Here is a 20,620-nt window from a genome sequence, read left to right on the forward strand (position 1 = left end):
CACTAGTTAGTGCCAAAGTGCTTTTCTTTTGAGTTTAAAGGCTTTTCTCTAGCTCCTCGCATAATTGCCCAAGTGCCAGACTTGAACCATAAAAAGATGCCATGTGTGAGCCAAAAACAAAAACAGCAGCGAAGCCTAAATCTGGCACGTGTTCGGTCATTTATGCCCAAATTTGCCACACCACAACCGAACAAGATGTGTAGCCTAGCTAACTCTGGAACTTGTTTGGCAATTTAGACACAAATATGACATATGCAGCCAAAGTACCAGCTGTAAAGCCAACTTTTGTATTTTTTTTTGCAAACTAGGCTCAAGGTACACAGAATATGAGTTAAAAAGGTCAGAGTTTTACTGTACCGTAGTTTTTGGTTTCATAGGGTCCCAAATTCCCAGACAAGAACCCTATTGCGGCCCAAATACTGTGCTACGTAAGTTACTGCCCTGGAAAGGTAACCAAAAACCGCTATCGTTACTTGCGAAACCTAGCGGACATTACTTTTGCAATACCTAAAGTTTCAGTATTTTTTTGCAGTTATAAGCCATAGATATGAACTTCGACATCAGCTCAACTTTTACGAAGTGGTTTTGTAGTGTGTTGTTTTATAATCAACTTTGTAGTATATAGTCTTCTTGCTATTCTGATTGGATCAGTTTTGCTTTGTATTGCAAAAAATTCAGTGACATATACGTGCGACAATAGGACTAAAAAGCTTACTTTATGTTTTAATAAAACGCACGAGTTGTCACAGTTCCTTGTCAAATCAGAAGCCCGTAAGGACGGAAAAGGACTAATCAGTAAAAACTTCACTGAGAGACTCGGCTTCCAAACCGATGGCCGATGCTTTTGCTTCCCGACGGATCCTTCGTGTAGGCTAAGCTGGGGCACTGTTAAAACTTTCAAGCGGTGACGGATTGTCGTGTTCCGGAAGGACGTCTCTTACCGTGAGAGGCCAGTGCATTTATGACATGACTTTACAAGATGCGAGTTAACTGGCTTTTCGGCTGTTACAAAGACAAATATTAATCAAAATTAACATGTAACATATATTTATAAGCAATAACGCACAATAGTAACAAAACGCTTTACTTGTTAGTAAATTAGAGATCGATTGGGGGCGTTAGACTGTTACTAAAGAGTAACGGGCTTCTAGTAACCTTGTAACTTGAACCGCGCTACTTCCAACACTAAGTTTTAAAGCTTTAGCGATAAAGCTGAGAGACATTTAAAAAAAGTAAATTTTTTTCACATAAATTGGTTCGGCACACATCAATACCCCTGGCGGATACAGAAGTAAGTAAGGAAGAAAAGGAATGTAACAAGCCTCCAGCTGCTGAGTACAACTTAAGTCATTTAAAAGTATGATGCGTATGTTATTTACTTAGAAATGCTTTTTTAATTCCAATATTAGTCAATATAAGCAACAAGCAACACAGTGCATAATGATTTTCACTTTTTCATATAATAGCAGCATCGACGTGGCAAACGAAACGCAAAGCGAATAAAAAATATTCTGCATCAGGAAACGGCTTTTTGACGCTACATGAACCTAGGTTTTGCACATTTGTATCCATCTGTGAAAACGAAGTTCGCTCGTGTGTAACGAGAAAGCGTGATACTCTGTGGAAGCTGAAGTTTCGCTAGTGATGAAATTATTTATGTCGAGTTTGACAGCCACAAAATTTATGTCCATGCCAAACCCATTGATGAGTCGACGTTTGACAGATTGCTCGGATAAGAAATGAGTAATAGATTAAGGCATTAAAGGGAAAAAAATATTACATAGTTTCTGACTAATGTTTTCGTTTTTTTTTTTTTTTTGGTGGGGGAGGAAGGCACAAGCCACATTAAGTTTAAAGCAGCACAGCACTATACGCATGCCTGTTTAAACGACAATATTAAACGGAGCTAAAACAATAGACCCTTTTCAAAAGTCAGAGTCCTCTTGTGGCAGTCCAGAAAGCTCCAATATTGCCGCTCTAATGGCGGTGATAGGAGATCAAGCGCGACTAAATCAAGCACCCTCGATTTCGTGTATCGAAGATGACGTGAAACGGCCAACATCTTTTCCTTTTGCTGCTCTATGCTTTCGAAGACGTTCAATTTTTCTGGTGTGGAGAAACGGTGTAGTTCCGCCATTAGAGCGTCGGGTCTGGCTCTGCACAAGGTGGGTAGACTGACTTTCAGAAAGGGTCTATTGAGGCCGAGGTCAACACGCGTAATATGTATGCAACGTTACTAAAACACTCAGTCGGGTCCACCGAGACCGAGCTAAATGCGACAACAGCGCCACTCTTTATCATTTGTCTGTACTGTGGTCACCTTGAGCTTTTTGAAAGCCTGTTTTTGCGTAAAAACAAACAAAAAAGACTCTTTTTGTATGAAACTTATTGGAGTTTAGTACGAAAAGAGGGGCGCGTTATGCTTCTAAAATCTCTAGTTTGCAGGGTTTTGCGGCACAATTAATATTGTTTTTATACAACCATGCCTCAGCCGGCCTTTCAGGTAGCGCGTCCCGCCCTAGGTGCATTTTACCTTCGGTAGTTGAACGCGGCACGTCCGCCGGGGAGACGGGGGTGGCACCCCTGTAACCTCTACCCCTGTATCTGTTTTAAAGCCGAAATAGAAGTCACGTGCAGTTCCTCGAGTGGCCGCTGCGGGAGATATGGTGGCGTTGTGTTAGTCATTAGCTCGGTGCTCGGAGACAGATTGGGGCCATAACGACCTGAAGTAAATTACCGTTTTTTCAAAGCGTCTCTATGGGAGTTTCCCAACTGAGTGTTCTAGTAACGTTGTATGTATGTGTACCAAGGGAAGATACAACACAACGCATAACAAAACTTAAAGGGGAAAAAAATAAACCTAAAGAGGCCACCAGTAGTGTAAATCATTACATTATAAAATGCAAGAAGACTATATATTTCATTGATAACACACTTTTCACATGGATGAAGAAAGAATAAACAATTAAAACAGGGACAACACAACCACATCTTTCAGTGAAAGATGTGGTTGTGTTATCCCTGTTTTAATTGTTTATTCTTTCTTCATCCATGACTTAAACCAACACGCTCTTCTACCAAGCACACTTTTGAGCAATACAACAGACGGGAATGTATACGAGCGAAATCACGTAAAACGCTAGAGTATTCAAACATAAAAACGTCGCGCATGATCCCTTCAGGTATCCTTCGATTTGTATACCTGTTATAGCAGTATTTGTAAATATCACTTTAATGTCTAATTTCAATGTAATATTACTATCTAACAAATTGAATCGTTGCAGGAGCTGTAACGTTGAACTACTTCTAAAAACCGTAAAGGCTTCTCGAGAAAATTGCGTTTCACACACTATGGGCTTTATTTCCCATGTCACTTAACTTACATTTATCATCATCATTTTCGGGAACATATTTCATTATCGCAACTGGTTTCGAGTAATTTTGTAAGATAACGACCTGAAGTAAATTACCGTTTTTGTTATATGTCGTTACTGTAGAAGCCAGTGTCAAGACTATCTTACCAATTTCAATAATAGGAAACTATACAGAAATTACCAGTGCCCCTCGAGAAAAAAACAAACAAACTTATTTACACACGACACGTCGTTCGGGACAAATTTACAAGGTTACTATTAGTGTATCAAAATTCCAGGAAGATTATTATAATTTAAAAAAAAATGCATTTGTTTTTTTATAACTGACACCTTGACTTTTTGTGTTCACAAAGTGATCGACAGTGTTGCTTTTTTTTTTTTTTCAAAATTATTCTCTTCCAATTAAAAGTAGTGACCATATAACAATATTCCGGTCTCCACCTTAAATTATTTCGTTTACGTTGAATTGTGTTCTACAGATTCGAGACCCTCGGACGGACAAGCCTCGCGGTGAAAACAAGAATGATGCCCCTTTGTATACAGTGCGGAGCGCGCTCACTTCTGTTGAGTTGCTTTGGTCTCTTTCTAGCCATCACTGCAACTGCAGCAAGCACAGCGCTGGAGGGAACTCCTGTAGATATATCAGAGGTAGTTCACCTTTGTATCTATTTGAACCCGAAATACCTTCCTGATATAGGCCAGCGGTCTACAAAATGGCTAGATATATGGCTCTTGTTGCGATTTAATATGAGTGAAGAAATAATAATTAGATACCTTAACGTCAAATAAATGATTCATCTAGGAAAAAATATAATAACAATTTAGACAGATATGGGCAGTATTTCAAATACAAGTATTTGAAATACGTATTTCAAATACTTTGTGTATTTTGCACTTGTATTTAATTACAGATTGGGTAATGCATTTGACGTCTGTATTTCAATACTAAAACGTGATTATTTCAAATACAATTGTAATTAAATACAATTTTGTGGGCGAAAATGCATCCCTCAAATTTATTGTCATTGTCCAGAGCAGAAAGAAAACTACGTTGTGCACCGAATGCAGTGTCTCTCAATCAAGCACAAGCGTTTAGTGACTTTGTGATTACGGTGCTAGTCCAGGGCAAGGATAGTGACGAAATCGACGTTCACAGGCAGACTGGCTAAATAAGTGCCTGTGACAACTTGTCATGCTTTCCAGCCTGATTTCCATCCATATTTTTGCCTGGAACATTCTAAATGCGCGAGTCGTCCAGATTTTCGTAACCAGTGCAAGTTCCCACAATAAAAAATTCTCTAGCTAGTGCTGCGCGTCTTGATCGTCCCGGTTCTTGGTTGGTCTATACCGAAATGTAATTGACAAAAGAAGCTGCTTCAAGCTCTGTACTTCTTTTACCTATTAGGTCCAAGCTGATTAATTTTTTGTGATTATATTTCTATTACGTTACTAGAGCCTTGCACACTAACTCCCAAGTGTGCGAAGCAAAATTAAAATGAGATACCCAGAAACCCGTTGCAGGTGCCCTGAAGTCGCTGACGCAAAGTTTGAGGAATGTATTTGGAAAAGTATTTGGAGGGAGACCAAATACATTTGGTTGTACTTGTATCTTGTACTTAAATGCTTTTTTGGAAATGTAATTAGATTTGTAATTAAATAGATATTTGACGAAGTACTTTGTATTTGTATTTCGATACATATTTGAATGTATTTTGCCCATCCCTGATTAGATAAGCAAAATTATGCCATATACACATATACTATATACCGGGTGATTTGGAAACGCGGATCAAATCGCTCCTGGAAAAACAATTCCCTTTCGGCAACAAAGATGGTTGATACCATAGTGGTCTGCGCCAAAGGGTTCACAATTAAAGTTATCAGCGTTCACCATAATTAGGTAATTAATTACTCCTCAGAAATTAAGTTCAATAATTTTCAGAAATTAAACACAAAATACCATCACTCTTTATCACAAATAACAACACAGAGGTTAATAATGCTGGAGCAGTCACGTGTGAAATTAGCGATCGCAGTCCAATATTGTTTTTTTTTAAAGTAAAGGTGTTCCGCGTGACATTTTGGAATCATGGTCGGGGTATATTTTTTGTATTAATGTAATATATATATATATATATATATATATATATATATATATATATATATATATATATATATATCAAAGCCATGTTCTTGGGAGGAGCATTAAGCTATATCCGGACATCGTATAAGTTTCTTACAGAGGAGTAAAGAATGCCCCTCCCTGAGGGTCAGGTTGTTTTGTCCCGGTCCTTCCTAGAAGTTGTAAGTCGGGGCCGGGCGATCGTGGACTGCCGCGCTGGATGGTCGCTTCGGTGCTCGTTGGTGGGGGCGGAGCCTCGAGGAAAGACTCTCAAGGTCGAGAGGAACGATTGATAAAAATTAATGCATTAAGACGATGACAGCAAACTCACGGCTCACGGCAGTAGAAATACAAAAAACGCGCCTCGGCGCAAAGTGCCCACCGCGCACGGTTGGGGCTCAAAGAAATTGCTCGTCGCTCGCGACAAAGCTACGCGGACCGGCCGACCCCGGAGATAACTTGCTCCGCGCACGGGCTTGTTCAAACTCAACGTTTTCTCGCCAGCGCGGTCGAGAAAACTCCACGCTGACACAGGGCCTGTCCAATCAGGACAATTATACAATTCTATTGGCCCCCGTGCCAGCGGGTCCTCCCCCAATCACAGGGAAGCCACAGAACTCTTTCTTTCCCTTTTCTAAGAAGAAAAACAATGCTAAACGCCTTGGGGAACTCTGCAATCGGGGCGATACTTTACTACTTTACGGGGAAAACACCCCCCCCCCCCCCCTTCACGGTGTCAAAACAAATTAGCGCCGTGTCCTTCGAAGTTAGCGAGTAAAGCGGAATGGAGTCCAAGTTGACCCAAGCCGGCGCCCCTCATCGCTAAAACCCCATTGTCGCAGTCTCCTGACTGGACAAGCCGTCACTGGGAACGCGCCGTAACGACAAAGCCGGGAAGGGCGCCACCACCTTGCGGCGACAGGCAAGAATGTCTGTGTCCTTCCCGGGCCAAAGATTAAGAAGGGCTCAAGCTGCTCATCCCTCTATCCTCGGGGCGAGCCGTCGGGGTGCTCCCATCCGAACTTTTTGAAGGTCGACCACCTTACTTTCCAGGAAACGATCAAATACTCAAGCGACCTCTACAAGAGGTATAAAACTTCGAAGCTTTAGCATTGTGGAAATTGCCAAGGTTTCGCTATGGTAGTTTTCGCAGCCGTCAATTTCACCAATTTCACACCGAAGCATGCACGTAGGAATCTTTTAATTTTATTTTTTTAAAAGGTTTACAACATGTACAGAGAATATTAAAGTGTACAATAAAAGATATACCATCTATTCAAAAAGGTAAGAAGAAACATGTCAAATTAACACGTTTTAGAGACACAGTCACACATTCTTTACCAATAAACTACTTCATGAAACGACCCATCATATATTTTCTTTCAATGCATTGTCTGAATATATAACAAAAATAAGCAACCATTATTTTAGTTTTGAGAATATTGCAGAAATGCAGCTCATTTCTCGAAATGTTGCCAAATTGCACGTGAGTATTTAAAAAAAAAGAGACTTATTTTCTTTAAACTTTCCTTAACCGTTTATAGTACTTGAATTTGAGAAGGCAAAGCACTCACTGAAATATGACCTTTAAAAAAAAAAACGACAACAAATCTTCACTCAAATTAAGCTAGATTGTCTTCGTTTAGGGGCTTTGCCGTACGACGTCGGCTCCAATAGAGATTTTTCTACAACTGACAAAGGCTGTACGGCGGTGCTTCTCTATTAAGGGGTATAGTAAGTCATGCATTCCCCAGATTAGTTTTATGTTTGTGCTTCCTTGCCTTGCCTATAAGCCTCCCCCCCCCCCTTTCCCCGGGCCGTTTGTCCACGAAGGAATGTAGGCGGACGTCACTACTTCCAGCAGTGGAGGACTGACTGTATGCACAGCACATTACCGTGAAGCCCAAAGCCCTCACACGAGGAAGGTCTATCACCACGAGAGCAAGGCTAGGGAAGAAGTATCTGGATAGTCAATCTTGATGCTCAACACTATGTCACGACAAACCAAGGTGTCGAACCTAGATGTTTTTCAGTCCGGTTTTCGTTCGGGTTCAGAAAAAAACGGTTCAGCTCCGGTTCAACTCCGGAGTGAAAAAAGAAAGGTCCAAACCGGCTCGAACATGTTCGTACAGATATGCTACAAAACAATCGACGACAACAAAAGATGAAATATGCATATTTTATAAAAGTGTTACATATAAAAAGCAAACGCTCACATTACTGTGTGGAACGAACGAGCTAGTGCTGGGGTACCTACCAAGAGCAGGTCATTAATATGTATATATTTTTAGTAAATACTAAAAATATCACCTTGACCATCATTGCTCGAACTGTCTTCGACACACCCTACAGCCACAAATAAACCTGCTAATAAAAACGTTCACCTTTCAAAATAGTGCAAATTATAACAATAATGCATCACGAAATGCTGTTGAGAACTATTTTTGGGTCGAAATACACTGTCAGTTAAATGGTGATGAGATGCACATAATCAAGTAAAAAAGTATCTAAAACGCGCTACGACAGTCCCGAAACATTAAAGTTGCTGTTTCCAGAAAATTCTATACCCTTGGGCAGTACATATTAAAATGATGCAGAAAAGACGCCAAGAGCACCCGTATATAGGAAATTTTGGGCTTCAAGCGATCCAATTAAACTGATTATCTTTAAGGAAATTCGAAATAAACTGCCGGTTTAAAAAAAAAAAGCTATATCTATAAGAAGAATACAGTTATCATGCCGATCAAAAACGCTCCAATTTTAGGTGGAAAATATTAATGAATTTCTTGACTATTTTAAAAGAAAATATATGAGGTAAGTATAAACAACAAAGAAAACTGCATGTAGCCTGTTTATCGAAACACCACAAAAACCGTTTTGTAAAGTGAGTGTCTATCTCAGGCTCATATTTATAGCCTTTACTCTGTTTACCCGAGCAATAGAGTCACTGCTTATGAAGAAAACCTGAGGGTTCGCTTTTCCGCGGAGCACGCGGATAACCAATCACCGCGATCGACAGCATGATTCCAGCGGTTTACAGTACAAAGATAACGTCTTCGCGCGAAGATACAATCTGTGAAGATTGCATTTGTATGGAGAATCGTGCTCTCGATTTAGTTTTCGCTATGGCATTTATGCGCAACGGGATGATTGGCTGTATATGTGTTCTGTGGTAAAGTAGACGAAAGGGCCTTGTTCTTAGATATGGCGGGTATTACTCGAGGAAATACGGTACTCATATGCTCACCTTATCGATGACAGCATTTTTTCTAGCAAACACGGAAGTTGTTTTCAATATGTTTATAAGGCTAAAGATAGCAATAGCTGTGATAATAATTACATGCAAATTAAAATCACGAAGTTTTTAAAACACGTTACTGCACCATACTTGGGACATGTACAGTGCGCTGCAATATGAAAGACCCACTGGGAGCGCGTAGCTGAGGTGGTGGCTGACGGGGCGCTGCGAGCGCTCCGGGCAGTTCCGTTCTGCTTCGAAGGGAGGACGCTCACTCGGGGCTCAGTTGAAGCGCGCGCTTATCAGCTTGTGCTGAGCCCCGAGTTAGCGTCCTCCCCTCGAAGCAGAATGGAATTGCCCGGAGCGCTCGCAGCGCTCCCGCCACCCACCACTTCGGTCACGTGCTCCCAGTGGGTTTTTCATATTCCGGCGCACTGTACTCAACTTATCGAAAAAGGCCCGCCAGGGGGCCAGCTTGGCTCGAGTACCTTCACGTGAGCTCCCGCCTTTTTACTTCTTTTGACAAAATCTCTGAAGGTTTTATATCAATCAGTCCGCACAAAACAAAGCGCAAACGCGTAGAAAAAAAAAAACACGAGAAAAATTTTAAGACCCGGTCGCAGATTAGGGACCCGGAGATGGTTTAGAAGGGAAACTTAAGACGCCGGCCAAACCCAACATGGCCCCCCATCGACGTGATGCTCCGGGAGCCCAAGACGCCGTCGCCCCCGACCGCTGTGTCTTCGAGGCGCCCACGCTCCAGCGACTCCCATGGATACAAAACGGAATGGTTCAGGGGAGGCTACCGAGCTCAAGGCCACCAATCCGTCATTGAAAGCATTGACTCGGGAGCGCCGGCGGTCAGGACGGCCCCAACGGTTGACGAGATTCAAACCGGGACCATTGCCGGCCTCCCGGGGTGCCTGGAGGGAGGCCACGCCCACGCGCCCCCAACTCGGCCGACGTCACCCATTTCGGAAGACGGAGAGAGAGAACATGCGCCTTTTGTGGTTCTTCCTTCACACCCCGGCCGTGCCCCGGACTCACCGGGAGCGTCCTCGACTCAGCAAGAGGCTTCCTCCGTCTCGCGCACCATCCACATGCCCGTGGAGAGGGTAATGAACGAGACAACCGAGTTAAGCACCAACAACGGCGAAACAACGGGGGTGAACGTGCCGACATCGAACAGCTTCGAGTGCCTTGGGGGGGACAATCCCGAAGGGGAGCCTAGCGTCGGAACAGCAGCACCGACCAGTCATGATCCGCCAGGTGAGCGCCGTCCATGCGGGGTGGCACCAGCCGAATTCCTCACCCGGGATGGCTACACGCTGGTCACATACCGATCGGAGAGAAAACTCAAAAAGCCAACAGAACAAATCGATAAACTCTACACCGTGCTTTTTCATCCCTCGCTAGAAAGTCGCCCATTCGAAGCAACACAACGGAGCAAAATTTCTAAAGAAATCAGAAGCGCTTTCAGCAAGACGGCCGTCACAAACATCCGACTAAATCCTTCTAAAAACATCCTAGCGTTTGACACACCCTACATTGAAACCAGAGACAGGCTTCTGCTCGTCCGCAACCTGGTCCAAATTCCGGTGCGCTCTTTCCCATCTTCGCCGACAAACGCCTCCGTGGGAACAGTGCATGACATGGCCGGCGAACACCATCTACAGGTGATTCGGACTATGGTGGAGGCAAAAGGGACTATCGTGGACATCGCCCGTAAGGGAAAAGGCACATCAATCTTCGTCTTTTTTGAGGGCTCAAGTATGCCTGACCACGTGACTCTGGGCCCGCGGTGGTGCAGGGTTTATCCGGCTAAAGAACAAAAAACGACTCAAAGGGATCGCCATCACGACCGGCAGACCTCCATGGAAATGCCCCTGCTCACATCAACATCAATATCGGAACCGCCACAAGCAGAAAACAACCCATGGAGAGGCAGACCTACCTTTGCGCGTGTACTCCATGCAGGTCGGGAAACACCGAGCCGGAAAGCAGAGCTCTCTGTGGGCCACAAACCCACCACCCCCCCTCGGTGCCACGGTGCAGCTGTGTCGCAACGCAGGGGAGAGAGATCCTCCTCGAGACATGGGGGAACCTGGGTACGTGGAGACATGGATACTCGGGGGCCCCCATCATCGTCAAACTGCGGCCGCAATCGTCAACTCATGCGGTGCAGCCGAGGAGATGGCAGGATGCCCAGACGAGAGATGCGCTGCCGATCCATGCCGTCACCCAGTGAGCGGTCCCAATTGCGGAGAGCGATGACTGGAGGTCGGCATATCGAGCCCTTTGGTTTGCCGGAATCATCCTCCCGCGGTGCATTTTGGCCTGCACGGAGCGAGCCTCCTTTTGGTGACATCGATATGCGACGGACGTAGGCAGTAAGTTGGCCACCGCTTGTTTTGCTGCTCCGCGAAGAACACCAGAGGGAAGACAAACGTCCTTACACAGACGGGTTCACCTCCAACGCGTCTGAGAGAAGCCGGAGCGGGAATGACAACAGCAGTAGGCACCCCACGGAACCAACCAGCCTCCCCTGCAAAACAGCTAGTAAGACTCACCAACCCTCCGCATACTTCTCTGGCAGCCGACCCCAACCAGCCTCGGCTCCCGGTCTCCCCAAATGATCGCGGTCGTCCCCCTCCCAGTTCGCCTGAGGCGCACGCTGCTGCTCCTCCTCCTCTCTTCTCTACTCTTTCGAGAGGGCATGCGATACCAGCCAACACCACCTAGACTAGACAAGGCCTCCGCACTCCTCCGTGACGTCACCACACCCTGCCCGTTCGCTCTCCATTCGGGCTGGCTGCCAAGAGTCGTTCCGGCCGCTCGGCATGCGCCGACTCGGAAAGTAGGTTCCGTTGAACGGAATAGTTACAGAATACATCGCCGCAGCATTTCAGAAGACATTGCACGATGAATTTTATTGTTTTGTTTTATTTATATGACATATTGAAACAGACAGAAAGGCACAAAGTTATTTTCATTTATTTTTCTTTACAATGATCACAGATTGTTAAAATGCTTCCAACTCAAACAAATCCATTTTACCTTCCGAACTGCTTTTCGGTCACGTGCGCAAGTGAAGTGCGATTTGACAAATTGGTTCTGTTGCAATATTTTTCAGCTTTTACACAACTAACATTTTTTTTAACCCACATTTCAAGCCGCAGTTCCCTAAGCAAAGTAACAACAGAAAAAGGTATTGCACATTAGAGAAAAATGGGAGCTAAAAAAGAAAGCAAACATCCCCATCATATCAAGGTATGCAGCTTTCTTTGCTTTCCACTAAGCTTTTCTCTGGTGATCCTATCATTCTTACAAGCTGCATAATTCTTCAGCAAAGTGTTCACAGCTGGGTTCAGAATGTTTTTTAAGATGGAGTCTGGACTGTGGCCAGTTGCACAGGCGTCAAGGTCTTCGTTGTCACTGAGCAAATGCATCATCACACTTAGAAGGGTCGACCTTTGGCTACTTTCTGTGTGGAATTGATGCTCACACTGCTTGCCTGTCACACGCTCCAAGACAATCTTTGTACACAGCACTGCATGCACTACAGACGGCTGTGGAAATTTTAGTCCACCTCTGCTCATGTTGTCGATTAGCACGTGGTCACTCCGCTCAAGCTCTCTACTTGCGATTGTAAGCAAATCCCGGCAATCATCACATGGCTGGCGTTTTAGAGCTGCATACGCGCAGTAACCGGCTATGTATACCAATGCCGGCATGTCTTGCCGAGGCCTCTGCAGTTCGCTGCTAGTCAGCTGAATGTTATATTTGCTAATTAGCATTTCGGCATTTGGCTCTGTCCTGCAAGCGCTAGATGATTCTGGCATGTCTGTCAATACTAATGTGCTTTGAAGACGGATCTTCGCTTCAGCCTCAAACACCTCTGTGATTGACACGTTATAGTGCGACCCACACAGCTGCCGATACTTTCCGAAACGAGCCTCAAGAGGGTCCGTCTGAAACTTTCCCAGGAGAACATATCTAAAGCCGAGCTCTTCCAAGCAGTACCTTGACACCTCAATCAAAGCATAGGTAGTTAGCCTGAGAGCCAAATGAGTTTCTTTTGTCAGTGTGCCTGTCTGTGCACGCCTGCTCTTCCAGGCATCAAGCCAGCTGACAAACTTGTCCAAGTATTGAAGCTGCTCACAGGTGGTTCCCTGTACTGGCTCCTGCCAGACATCTCTCAGTCTATGTCCCTTTTGGGGCGTCTTAACATTAACTATGTTCCACCACCTGACAATTAGGTCAATGAAATTGGCCGTTTCATCCGAAAGTGTCAACTGCAAACTTCTGCCCTTGATTCTTAGAGCAGATGAGACGAAGGCGTTAAAAATGCTCAGGGCTAGCTTCATATTTTGCCGTTCCAGGTTGCTTGGATTCAATGCTTTGTAGGTAAGCCCATAGGCAACTTTCACAGGATTATCTTCTTCAGCCTCATAAAGTTTCCTCAAGGACGTGAACGATGCCCCTTTCATATTTATATTTTCTGTGTCATCCCCGTCAAAAGGAGGGTAATAGAAACACTTGTCAGAATTTTTCTGGTTCAGCCAGTTATTTCTAACACATTTCAGCAAATGCACAGGGTCGACAATGTGAAAAAGAGGTTGCTGCGCATTTGCTGCATGTGGATAAACAATTCCCAGGTTGTGAGCTCTTCCAAACATAGACATTACCTTCCGGTTGATCGAGTTATTGTCGGTTATTACTGCAACAACATGAAGATTAGCATCTTCAAGGCTCATGATTACCTTCTTTACAATGTCATGTAGTCCCTCAGCTGTTATTCTTGAAACAGGGAGAATATGTGCGACATCTTTAAATGGTGACAAGAGGCTCTGTACCATAAAGACATGAGCTGTTTTAGCTGGTTCAGAGCAGTTATTAGCAGCGCCTGTTATACTGCCTCCCTTGTACTGAAAGAACTGTTGCAGGTGTATTTCGTCTACCATTAGAGTCAAATTTCTTTCGTGAGGTTTCAGCAGGCTTGCCCTTCTTTTCATGTATCTCAGGAAACCTTCCTCATTCTGTTCCTTTAAGGGACTAACATCATGTGTGGCACAAACACGCTTGATTGTCGCAGGATGAGGCAACACAATCTTTCCACTGCTTCGCAAAAACCTATACCCATGGGGCGAAATAGTGTACAGAATGCTACACAGAACCAAAAGTTCAGGGGAATACCTTACAGCATTGTTCCTCTTCAGCAGGAGGTGACACTGCTCCTTAAGGAACATCACAGCGTCTGCTTTCTCATCCTCCAGCAGCTCTCCACTTGAAATGTCATCAAGAAGAGAAGCCACCAGCTTGAGCACAGCGTTCGCTTTATCCGTTGGTCGATGTTCTGTTGTAGTGCAGTGGTTTTCCACATTTTCTAGGAGTTGCACCAACACACGGAAGTCGTAGATTTCATCCGGAATGTCCAGCTGTTCGTCAGAAGTAAGACGAGCGCCCTTCCAAAACGCACGGACAGACAAATTGGACGACACTGTCACCGAAACAAGAAGCTCTGGAGCATCTGTTGTCGTCTCGATGTGGGCGAAGATTACACAGCTGTCACACGTTATTGCTGCCCAGAACTTTTTCTCCCGTAATCGGTGGAGACGAGAAGTAACATCCTGGAGGCTAAGTATTTTGTTTTCTTGTTCCTCCCTTTCGTGGGCCAACGCCGACTCCTGGATGGCTTTCTGAAGCTGTCCGTCTTCTTTGCGTTTTCTCTTGGCGTCAGGCTCTTCTCTTGACTGGCGAGCCTCCGACAGGTAGCGTGGGCAGTCAGGAAAAATAGTTGGAACAGCGTCAGGCGTAAGCCGCGTAAGTTTCATCTGGACCTCGATGGTCCGTCCGTCAGAATCCGTGTACTTGGATGTCGTACGGAGGTGGTCAGGCATGAAATGGCGCTCACAAACCTGCGTATAAGAACCACCACGGCACATTGTATTAAGGAGCAAACCAGGGCCCACCTTTGTCTATGCGTACACAAAGACCTATAGCAACAGTAACCACTCTCAAACAGGGTCCCTATCATTTCGTCGAAACTAGTTTCGTGGAATTACGTTTCGTGGACTACTTTTCGCGGACACACATTTCATGGACACACGTTTCGTCGACACGATCGTTTCATCGACACTCGTTACGCGAATTGCACGCTGTAGGGACATTTCGTCACGCGTGTATCATTGGGGTGCGCGTTAATCCACCCCTCCCCACCTGCGTTCACGCTGCTTCGCGTCGACAGTCTGCGACGGCTCATCACAAATATGTTAACTCACCTGACCGATCGGTACACGCCGCTTCGCGGCGACAGTCTCATGCAGCTTATTACAGAAAAAAAGCCAATCTGAGCTGTCGATGAAACGATTTGTCCATGAAACAACCTGTCGGTGAAACACCGCAGTGTCGACGAAACGATTTGTCCATGAAACGTCCTTCGACGAACTGATTGCCACCGTCACGTCGACGAACTGATTGCCACGATTACACACGCTAACAAGAACCCACGTTTACACGTGTACACAAAAGAACTGTCATGACAGTTGAATGCATGGAAATTTAGAACAGCACACTTTTATTGCATGCTGTATTTAGGTAGTAACAAGGCAGGAGAACAGGAAGGAGATAAGGCTCACCTGTGGATCCTTCAGCTTTCCAACGTCGACGTCGTCACGTCGCACAGCACGCTGCCATTTTGCTCTTCGTTCAGGATCGCTCGGAAACCCAAACAGCCTAACTTTTGGCCCGCTGTCGTAGTTTCCTCTACAGTTAGGTACACAGCACCGGCCCATGCTCTTGCGTAGAAAGCATCCACATTAACCAACTGTCTAATGGCAACGGTTTCTTCCGCAAAATACCAAACGCTACCCACGCTGTTGGCCGGTGCAACGCCGTCGCTTTGAGGTGGCCAGGGAGGGGAGGCTGGTGGGTGACGTACCGCTAGCGCCATCTATCGTGGGTCGCCCAAAGCCGGCGGCTCGGGATAGCTAGGGCAAAGTGTGATGACGTCAGAGGCCGGCGGATAACGAGTGCAGGGGCCTTCTCCTAGTCTAGGTGGTGTTGCACCAGCGCGGTGCATGAGCGGTCACTCGGGGAATTCCGTGGAGGTGCTGAATGACTTCCACCAAAAGTGTGCAGCGACGGAAATGATTCTTCATCACACCTTTACTCCACTGGTTAAAGAACTGCTCTCAAATCTGCTCGAGGCTAATCCACAAATGAAGGGAACATCCGACAAAAACCGAACCCCACAGGAAAATACTAGTACTGCCCGACAACTATCAGACACTTAATCATCACAGCCACATTTGCGAGGGACAGAGGAGTTCCCGCTCCTGCCTTCTTGGTGGGAGACGTCTACAACCGCCGATACCGAAGACCTGGTATCGTCCGTGCGGAGAAATATCAACCGCGATCGACCTCTGCATACACCACCATCGCCGTCCCCAACACAACTGGATGAAACGCTTCGTGCAGCTATCCAGGCGGAAATCAGGGCAGCCCTGACGGCTCTCGTCTCAAGAATCGTGGCTGAGCTCAAATCTATGATCATCACCACCATCTCAGGGCTCCACGCCCCCACACTGGATACGCAATGATGAACCACACGAACGGCATCGCAATATTTCCGGGGGCCTCGACACAAAGTAGACCCATAGCCATGCTTCTCCCCCGACGCCCGCCACCAGATACCACCAATGTCGAGAGCCCAACCCTGCGCAGCTCCGAGTTCCCCCCACTTGAGACGCCTCGCGCGAGATCAAGATCGAGGGGCCGATCCAGGTCACAAAGCAGAACTCCCCGTCGACTAGCCAAACCCAGCAGGTCGAGGTCAAGATCAAAGGCCAGACACAACATCGGGTGGAGCGAGGTGGTAGCCGGTCACCCCAAGACCAAGCCAACCTCACGCACTGCAGACAAGACTTCCACCAAGCTCTCAGAGTTGAAGACTATGGTGGATAACCTTCAAGACACAGTAGCACGACTTCTGCCACAAACTGCAGAGTCCGAAAGACGAAGGAAGGAGGCCGAAGTTCGGTATAGCGCAGTACAGCAGCAACTCGACTTGCCGAGAAATGAAGCAGGACCAACTCCCAAAAGGAGGGCTGTCCGCCGCAACATGACATCACTCATTTCTACCCCCTCGGGCACAACCACCAAGGATGAAGGAGTGGCCATGCAACAGGACACGACCGAACAAGACATAGACACACGCATAGACCAGTTGGGAGGCGAGATGCGCGAAGTAAAGCACTACTTGAAGACCATCCTTGACAGACTCCCACAACCCAACAATTGCCAAGACAAGTAAAGGTTGCATTGTGTGGCAGTGGAATTGTCGAAGCTTGGCTCCGAAGAGGGGACACCTTCACCAGTACCTACAATCCCTACCACCAGAACGCAGACCAGACGTTTTGGCCATACAAGAAACGTGGAAGGTCATCACCATTCCGGGATACCAAGCCTTTAATCACACCAACTCATCAGGGGTCGTGCGAGTCACCACGCTAGTGCGACGCAACCTACCAGCACAACTTCATTCAACCGGCATCGAAAACATCGAGCACACCTTCATCGAAATCTTGGCGGGCGAGAAGAAGAGCCATCGCAGCACGTTCATCCTCAATGTATACAGTCCTCCGAAGGCACGACACTCGTTTCACCAGCTCCTGAGCGCCGCCATAGACATGGCCAAGCGAAAAGCTGTGCTCATCGTTGGTGACTTTAACGCACCACACATGTCATGGGGCTATCCGCAAGATAGCGCTAAGGGTCGGCAGCTTTGGCAGGACATTGCCACCCTGGGACTGGACCTACTCACAGGCCTGACGCAGCCAACTCGGAAAGCCACGGGCGGATGCAAAGACCCATCACCAGACCTCACACTCGGTCACTGCTTGGACGCAGAATGGCACAACACCCTGGAAACTCTGGGCAGTGACCACTATATCCTCAACATTCTCCTGAGACGCGGCCCTACGAAGCCCATGGGAAGGCCTCTGCGAGTAGTCGAGTGGGACACTTTCAGGCAGGAGCTTGACGAAGTGGACCGAGACGGAGAGATCAAGGACCTGGATCAGTGGACCGCAGGCATCAGAGAAGTTGAAGCCTCAGCCACAAGAAACATTCCCGAGGAAGCAAATCTGACCGCGGCGGACAGTCGGCTCCTGCACCTATGGGAAATGAAGACAAACCTTGAGGCACGCTTAAGGCGAAAGAAAGGAAATTGTCGGCTACGCAAGCGAATCGCAACATTGTACGAGACCATCGAGAGTCAGGCCACCTATCTCACAACTAAGCAATGGGAAGACACCTGCAACGAGTTTGAAGGAGCTCCCAACACTCCAAAGACGTGGAACATCCTTCGACACCTCCTCGACCCCGGACAAAGCCGAACCACAGTCCGAAATCAGATAGAGTGTATCCTGAACTCATTCAAGGGAGATGGAAACGAGCTTGTCCAAGCAGTACAAAACAAGTATATCGGACGAGCTCCGCCAACACCTGCGATGGAAAACACGGGCCAGCCAAACCCTACGCTAGACGAAGAGTGCCGACCCTTCGAAGTCATGGCTGCGATCCAAGAGCTCAAGACCCGCTCCGCTCCAGGACCTGATGAAGTCTCCAACAAGCTACTGCGGCACTTGGATGACAGAGAGATTGACCGGCTAACATCATACTTCAACGTCTGCTGGCAAAAAGGAGAAATCTCAGAGTCCTGGAAGACTGCGAAGATGGTGTTTATACCCAAGCCTGGGAAAAAACTTCATCTGGAAGCCCTGCGCCCCATTTCGCTCACGTCCCGTCTCGGGAAGGTCTTGGAGCATGTCGTACTCAATCGCCTTAACAGGTACGCAGAGGCCAACAGAGTCTTCGCGGACACGATGGTCGGGTTCAGACCCAAACTTTCGACGCAGGACGTGATGCTCCGACTGTATCATCAGATTGTGGAACGGGAATACGCACCCAAAAGGGACACCAGAGCCATACTCGGGCTGGACATCTCGAAAGCATTCGACAATGTCAGCCACGCAGTCATCCTCTGTGGGCTAAACTCCATTGATGTGGGCGAGCGTATCTTCAAATACATACAGAACTTCCTATCAAGTAGGCAGGTGCAGGTCTCGATCGGCGGTTTCCAATCTGACCTGCAAACTCTGGGCGGAGTCGGAACACCGCAAGGAGCAGTGCTCTCTCCGTTTCCCTTCAATATCGCCATGAAAGATTTACCGACGAAACTACAAGGTATCCCCAACCTTCACCACAGCATATACGCAGACGATGTCACTCTGTGGATGGTAGGAGGAAGTGATGGCGCCATCCAAGACTCGCTGCAAGAAGCTATATCCTTCGTGGAGGCCTACGCTAAGGAGCGCAGACTAGCCTGCTCTCAAGAAAAGTCGGAGTTGCTACTCATGGCCGGCACCACGGTAAAAACTCCCTCAAGCATTATACTGCAGGTCGGAGGCAAGGACGTCCCTCGGGTCCGGCGACTTCGGATACTCGGTCTGTGGTTGCAGGAGGATGGCAAGAACACACACAGCATCGGAGTCCTTCGTAACCACGCACAGCAAGTAGGAAGACTCATAGCAAGAATCGCCGGAAAACGGTACGGGATGAAGGAACGGAATGTCATTCGGCTTATCAGAGCCTTCGTGATTAGCCGGATTGCCTACATTGCACCCATCCTGGACTTGACACTTACGGAGAAGGATGCCATCGATCGCATCATCCGCTGCGTATACAAGAAAGCGCTTCACCTAACACCTTCAACAGAGACCAAGCGCTCGAGAAGCTTGGGCTTCACAACACCCTCTCGGAAATCATTGAGGCACAGAGGATAGCCCACTACGAAAGGCTATCTCTGACCACAGCGGAAAGAATCATCCTGACATCTTTGGGCATCAACTACCCCCCAACAGGGCACACTACGCGAGGCTGGCTTCCAAAGGAGCTACGCGAGCAACTAAAGATTTCGCCTCTACCTCGTCACATGCATGCAGTGCACGACGCAGGCAGACGCATGGCCAGAGTTAAGGCTCTGGAGAACACTCTACAACAAACCTACGACGACTCCGAGGTGACCTATGTCGACGCAGCCTCAGCTGACAGGGGTCGAATGATCCTTGCATTTACGAATCGCTCCGGCCAAATCCTCACGGCAGGGAGCATGTATACCAGCAACAGTGCAGAGGCAGAGGAAGCAGCCATCGCCTTGGCCCTCACCCTCAGCACCACGAAAGTCATCATCAGTGACTCCCAGATGGCCATCCGCCAGTACATGCGTGGTCACGTCTCTAACAAAGCCCTCAAGATCGCCACTGGCCATCGTCTGATCGACCACCCAATCCGCATACTGTGGTTTCCAGCCCATGCGTCACTCCCAGGCAACGAGAGTGCTCACAGTGCAGCACGCGCTCTTACCAACCGGGCTAGCACACCAAGTGAGCACTCGACCTTCGCCGCGTGGAACCGCGACAACCTCTACACCTTTAAGGGGGTGCTGCACCACTACCGACTAGAACGCCGAGCCTACCCAGAGGCTCACAGCACTCTCAGCAAGGCAGAATCCACCATCCTCCGTCAAGTCCAGACGGAGACGTTCCTCAACCCGGCCGAGTTGCACTCGCGGTACACAGATACCTACGACCCGTCTTGCAGGAACTGTGGCGAGATCGCCACACTCCACCATATACTCTGGGGGTGTTCGGAGCTGCTTCTTCATTCGAAGAATAAGGAGTTCATCACGCAAGCCAGGCAAGCAGGCGCCTGGGAATCCTTCCTGCGGGATCCTGACCCCACGACTCAGAAAGTTCTAGTCCAGCTGGCCTCGGACGCCGCCGGGAACATCGCGTCTCGTCTGTCGACCGAGGCGATCGCTTC

General features: G+C 47.2%; 1 protein-coding gene across 1 annotated transcript in view; it reads left to right on the plus strand.

Moving 5' to 3' along the window:
* Positions 1-3,896: 3,896 nt before the first annotated feature.
* The window catches only part of LOC120843257, a 91,061-nt gene continuing 74,337 nt past the window's right edge, over positions 3,897-20,620 (plus strand). The window contains exon 1 of the mRNA XM_040214553.1: positions 3,897-4,022. Within this exon, the coding sequence (XP_040070487.1) occupies positions 3,897-4,022 (126 nt within the window). The remainder of the gene's footprint in view (positions 4,023-20,620) is intronic.

Source organism: Ixodes scapularis, unplaced genomic scaffold (assembly GCF_016920785.2).
Source record: "Ixodes scapularis isolate PalLabHiFi unplaced genomic scaffold, ASM1692078v2 PGA_scaffold5__190_contigs__length_132052651, whole genome shotgun sequence".
In the NCBI taxonomy this organism is placed as follows: Eukaryota; Metazoa; Arthropoda; class Arachnida; order Ixodida; family Ixodidae; genus Ixodes; species Ixodes scapularis.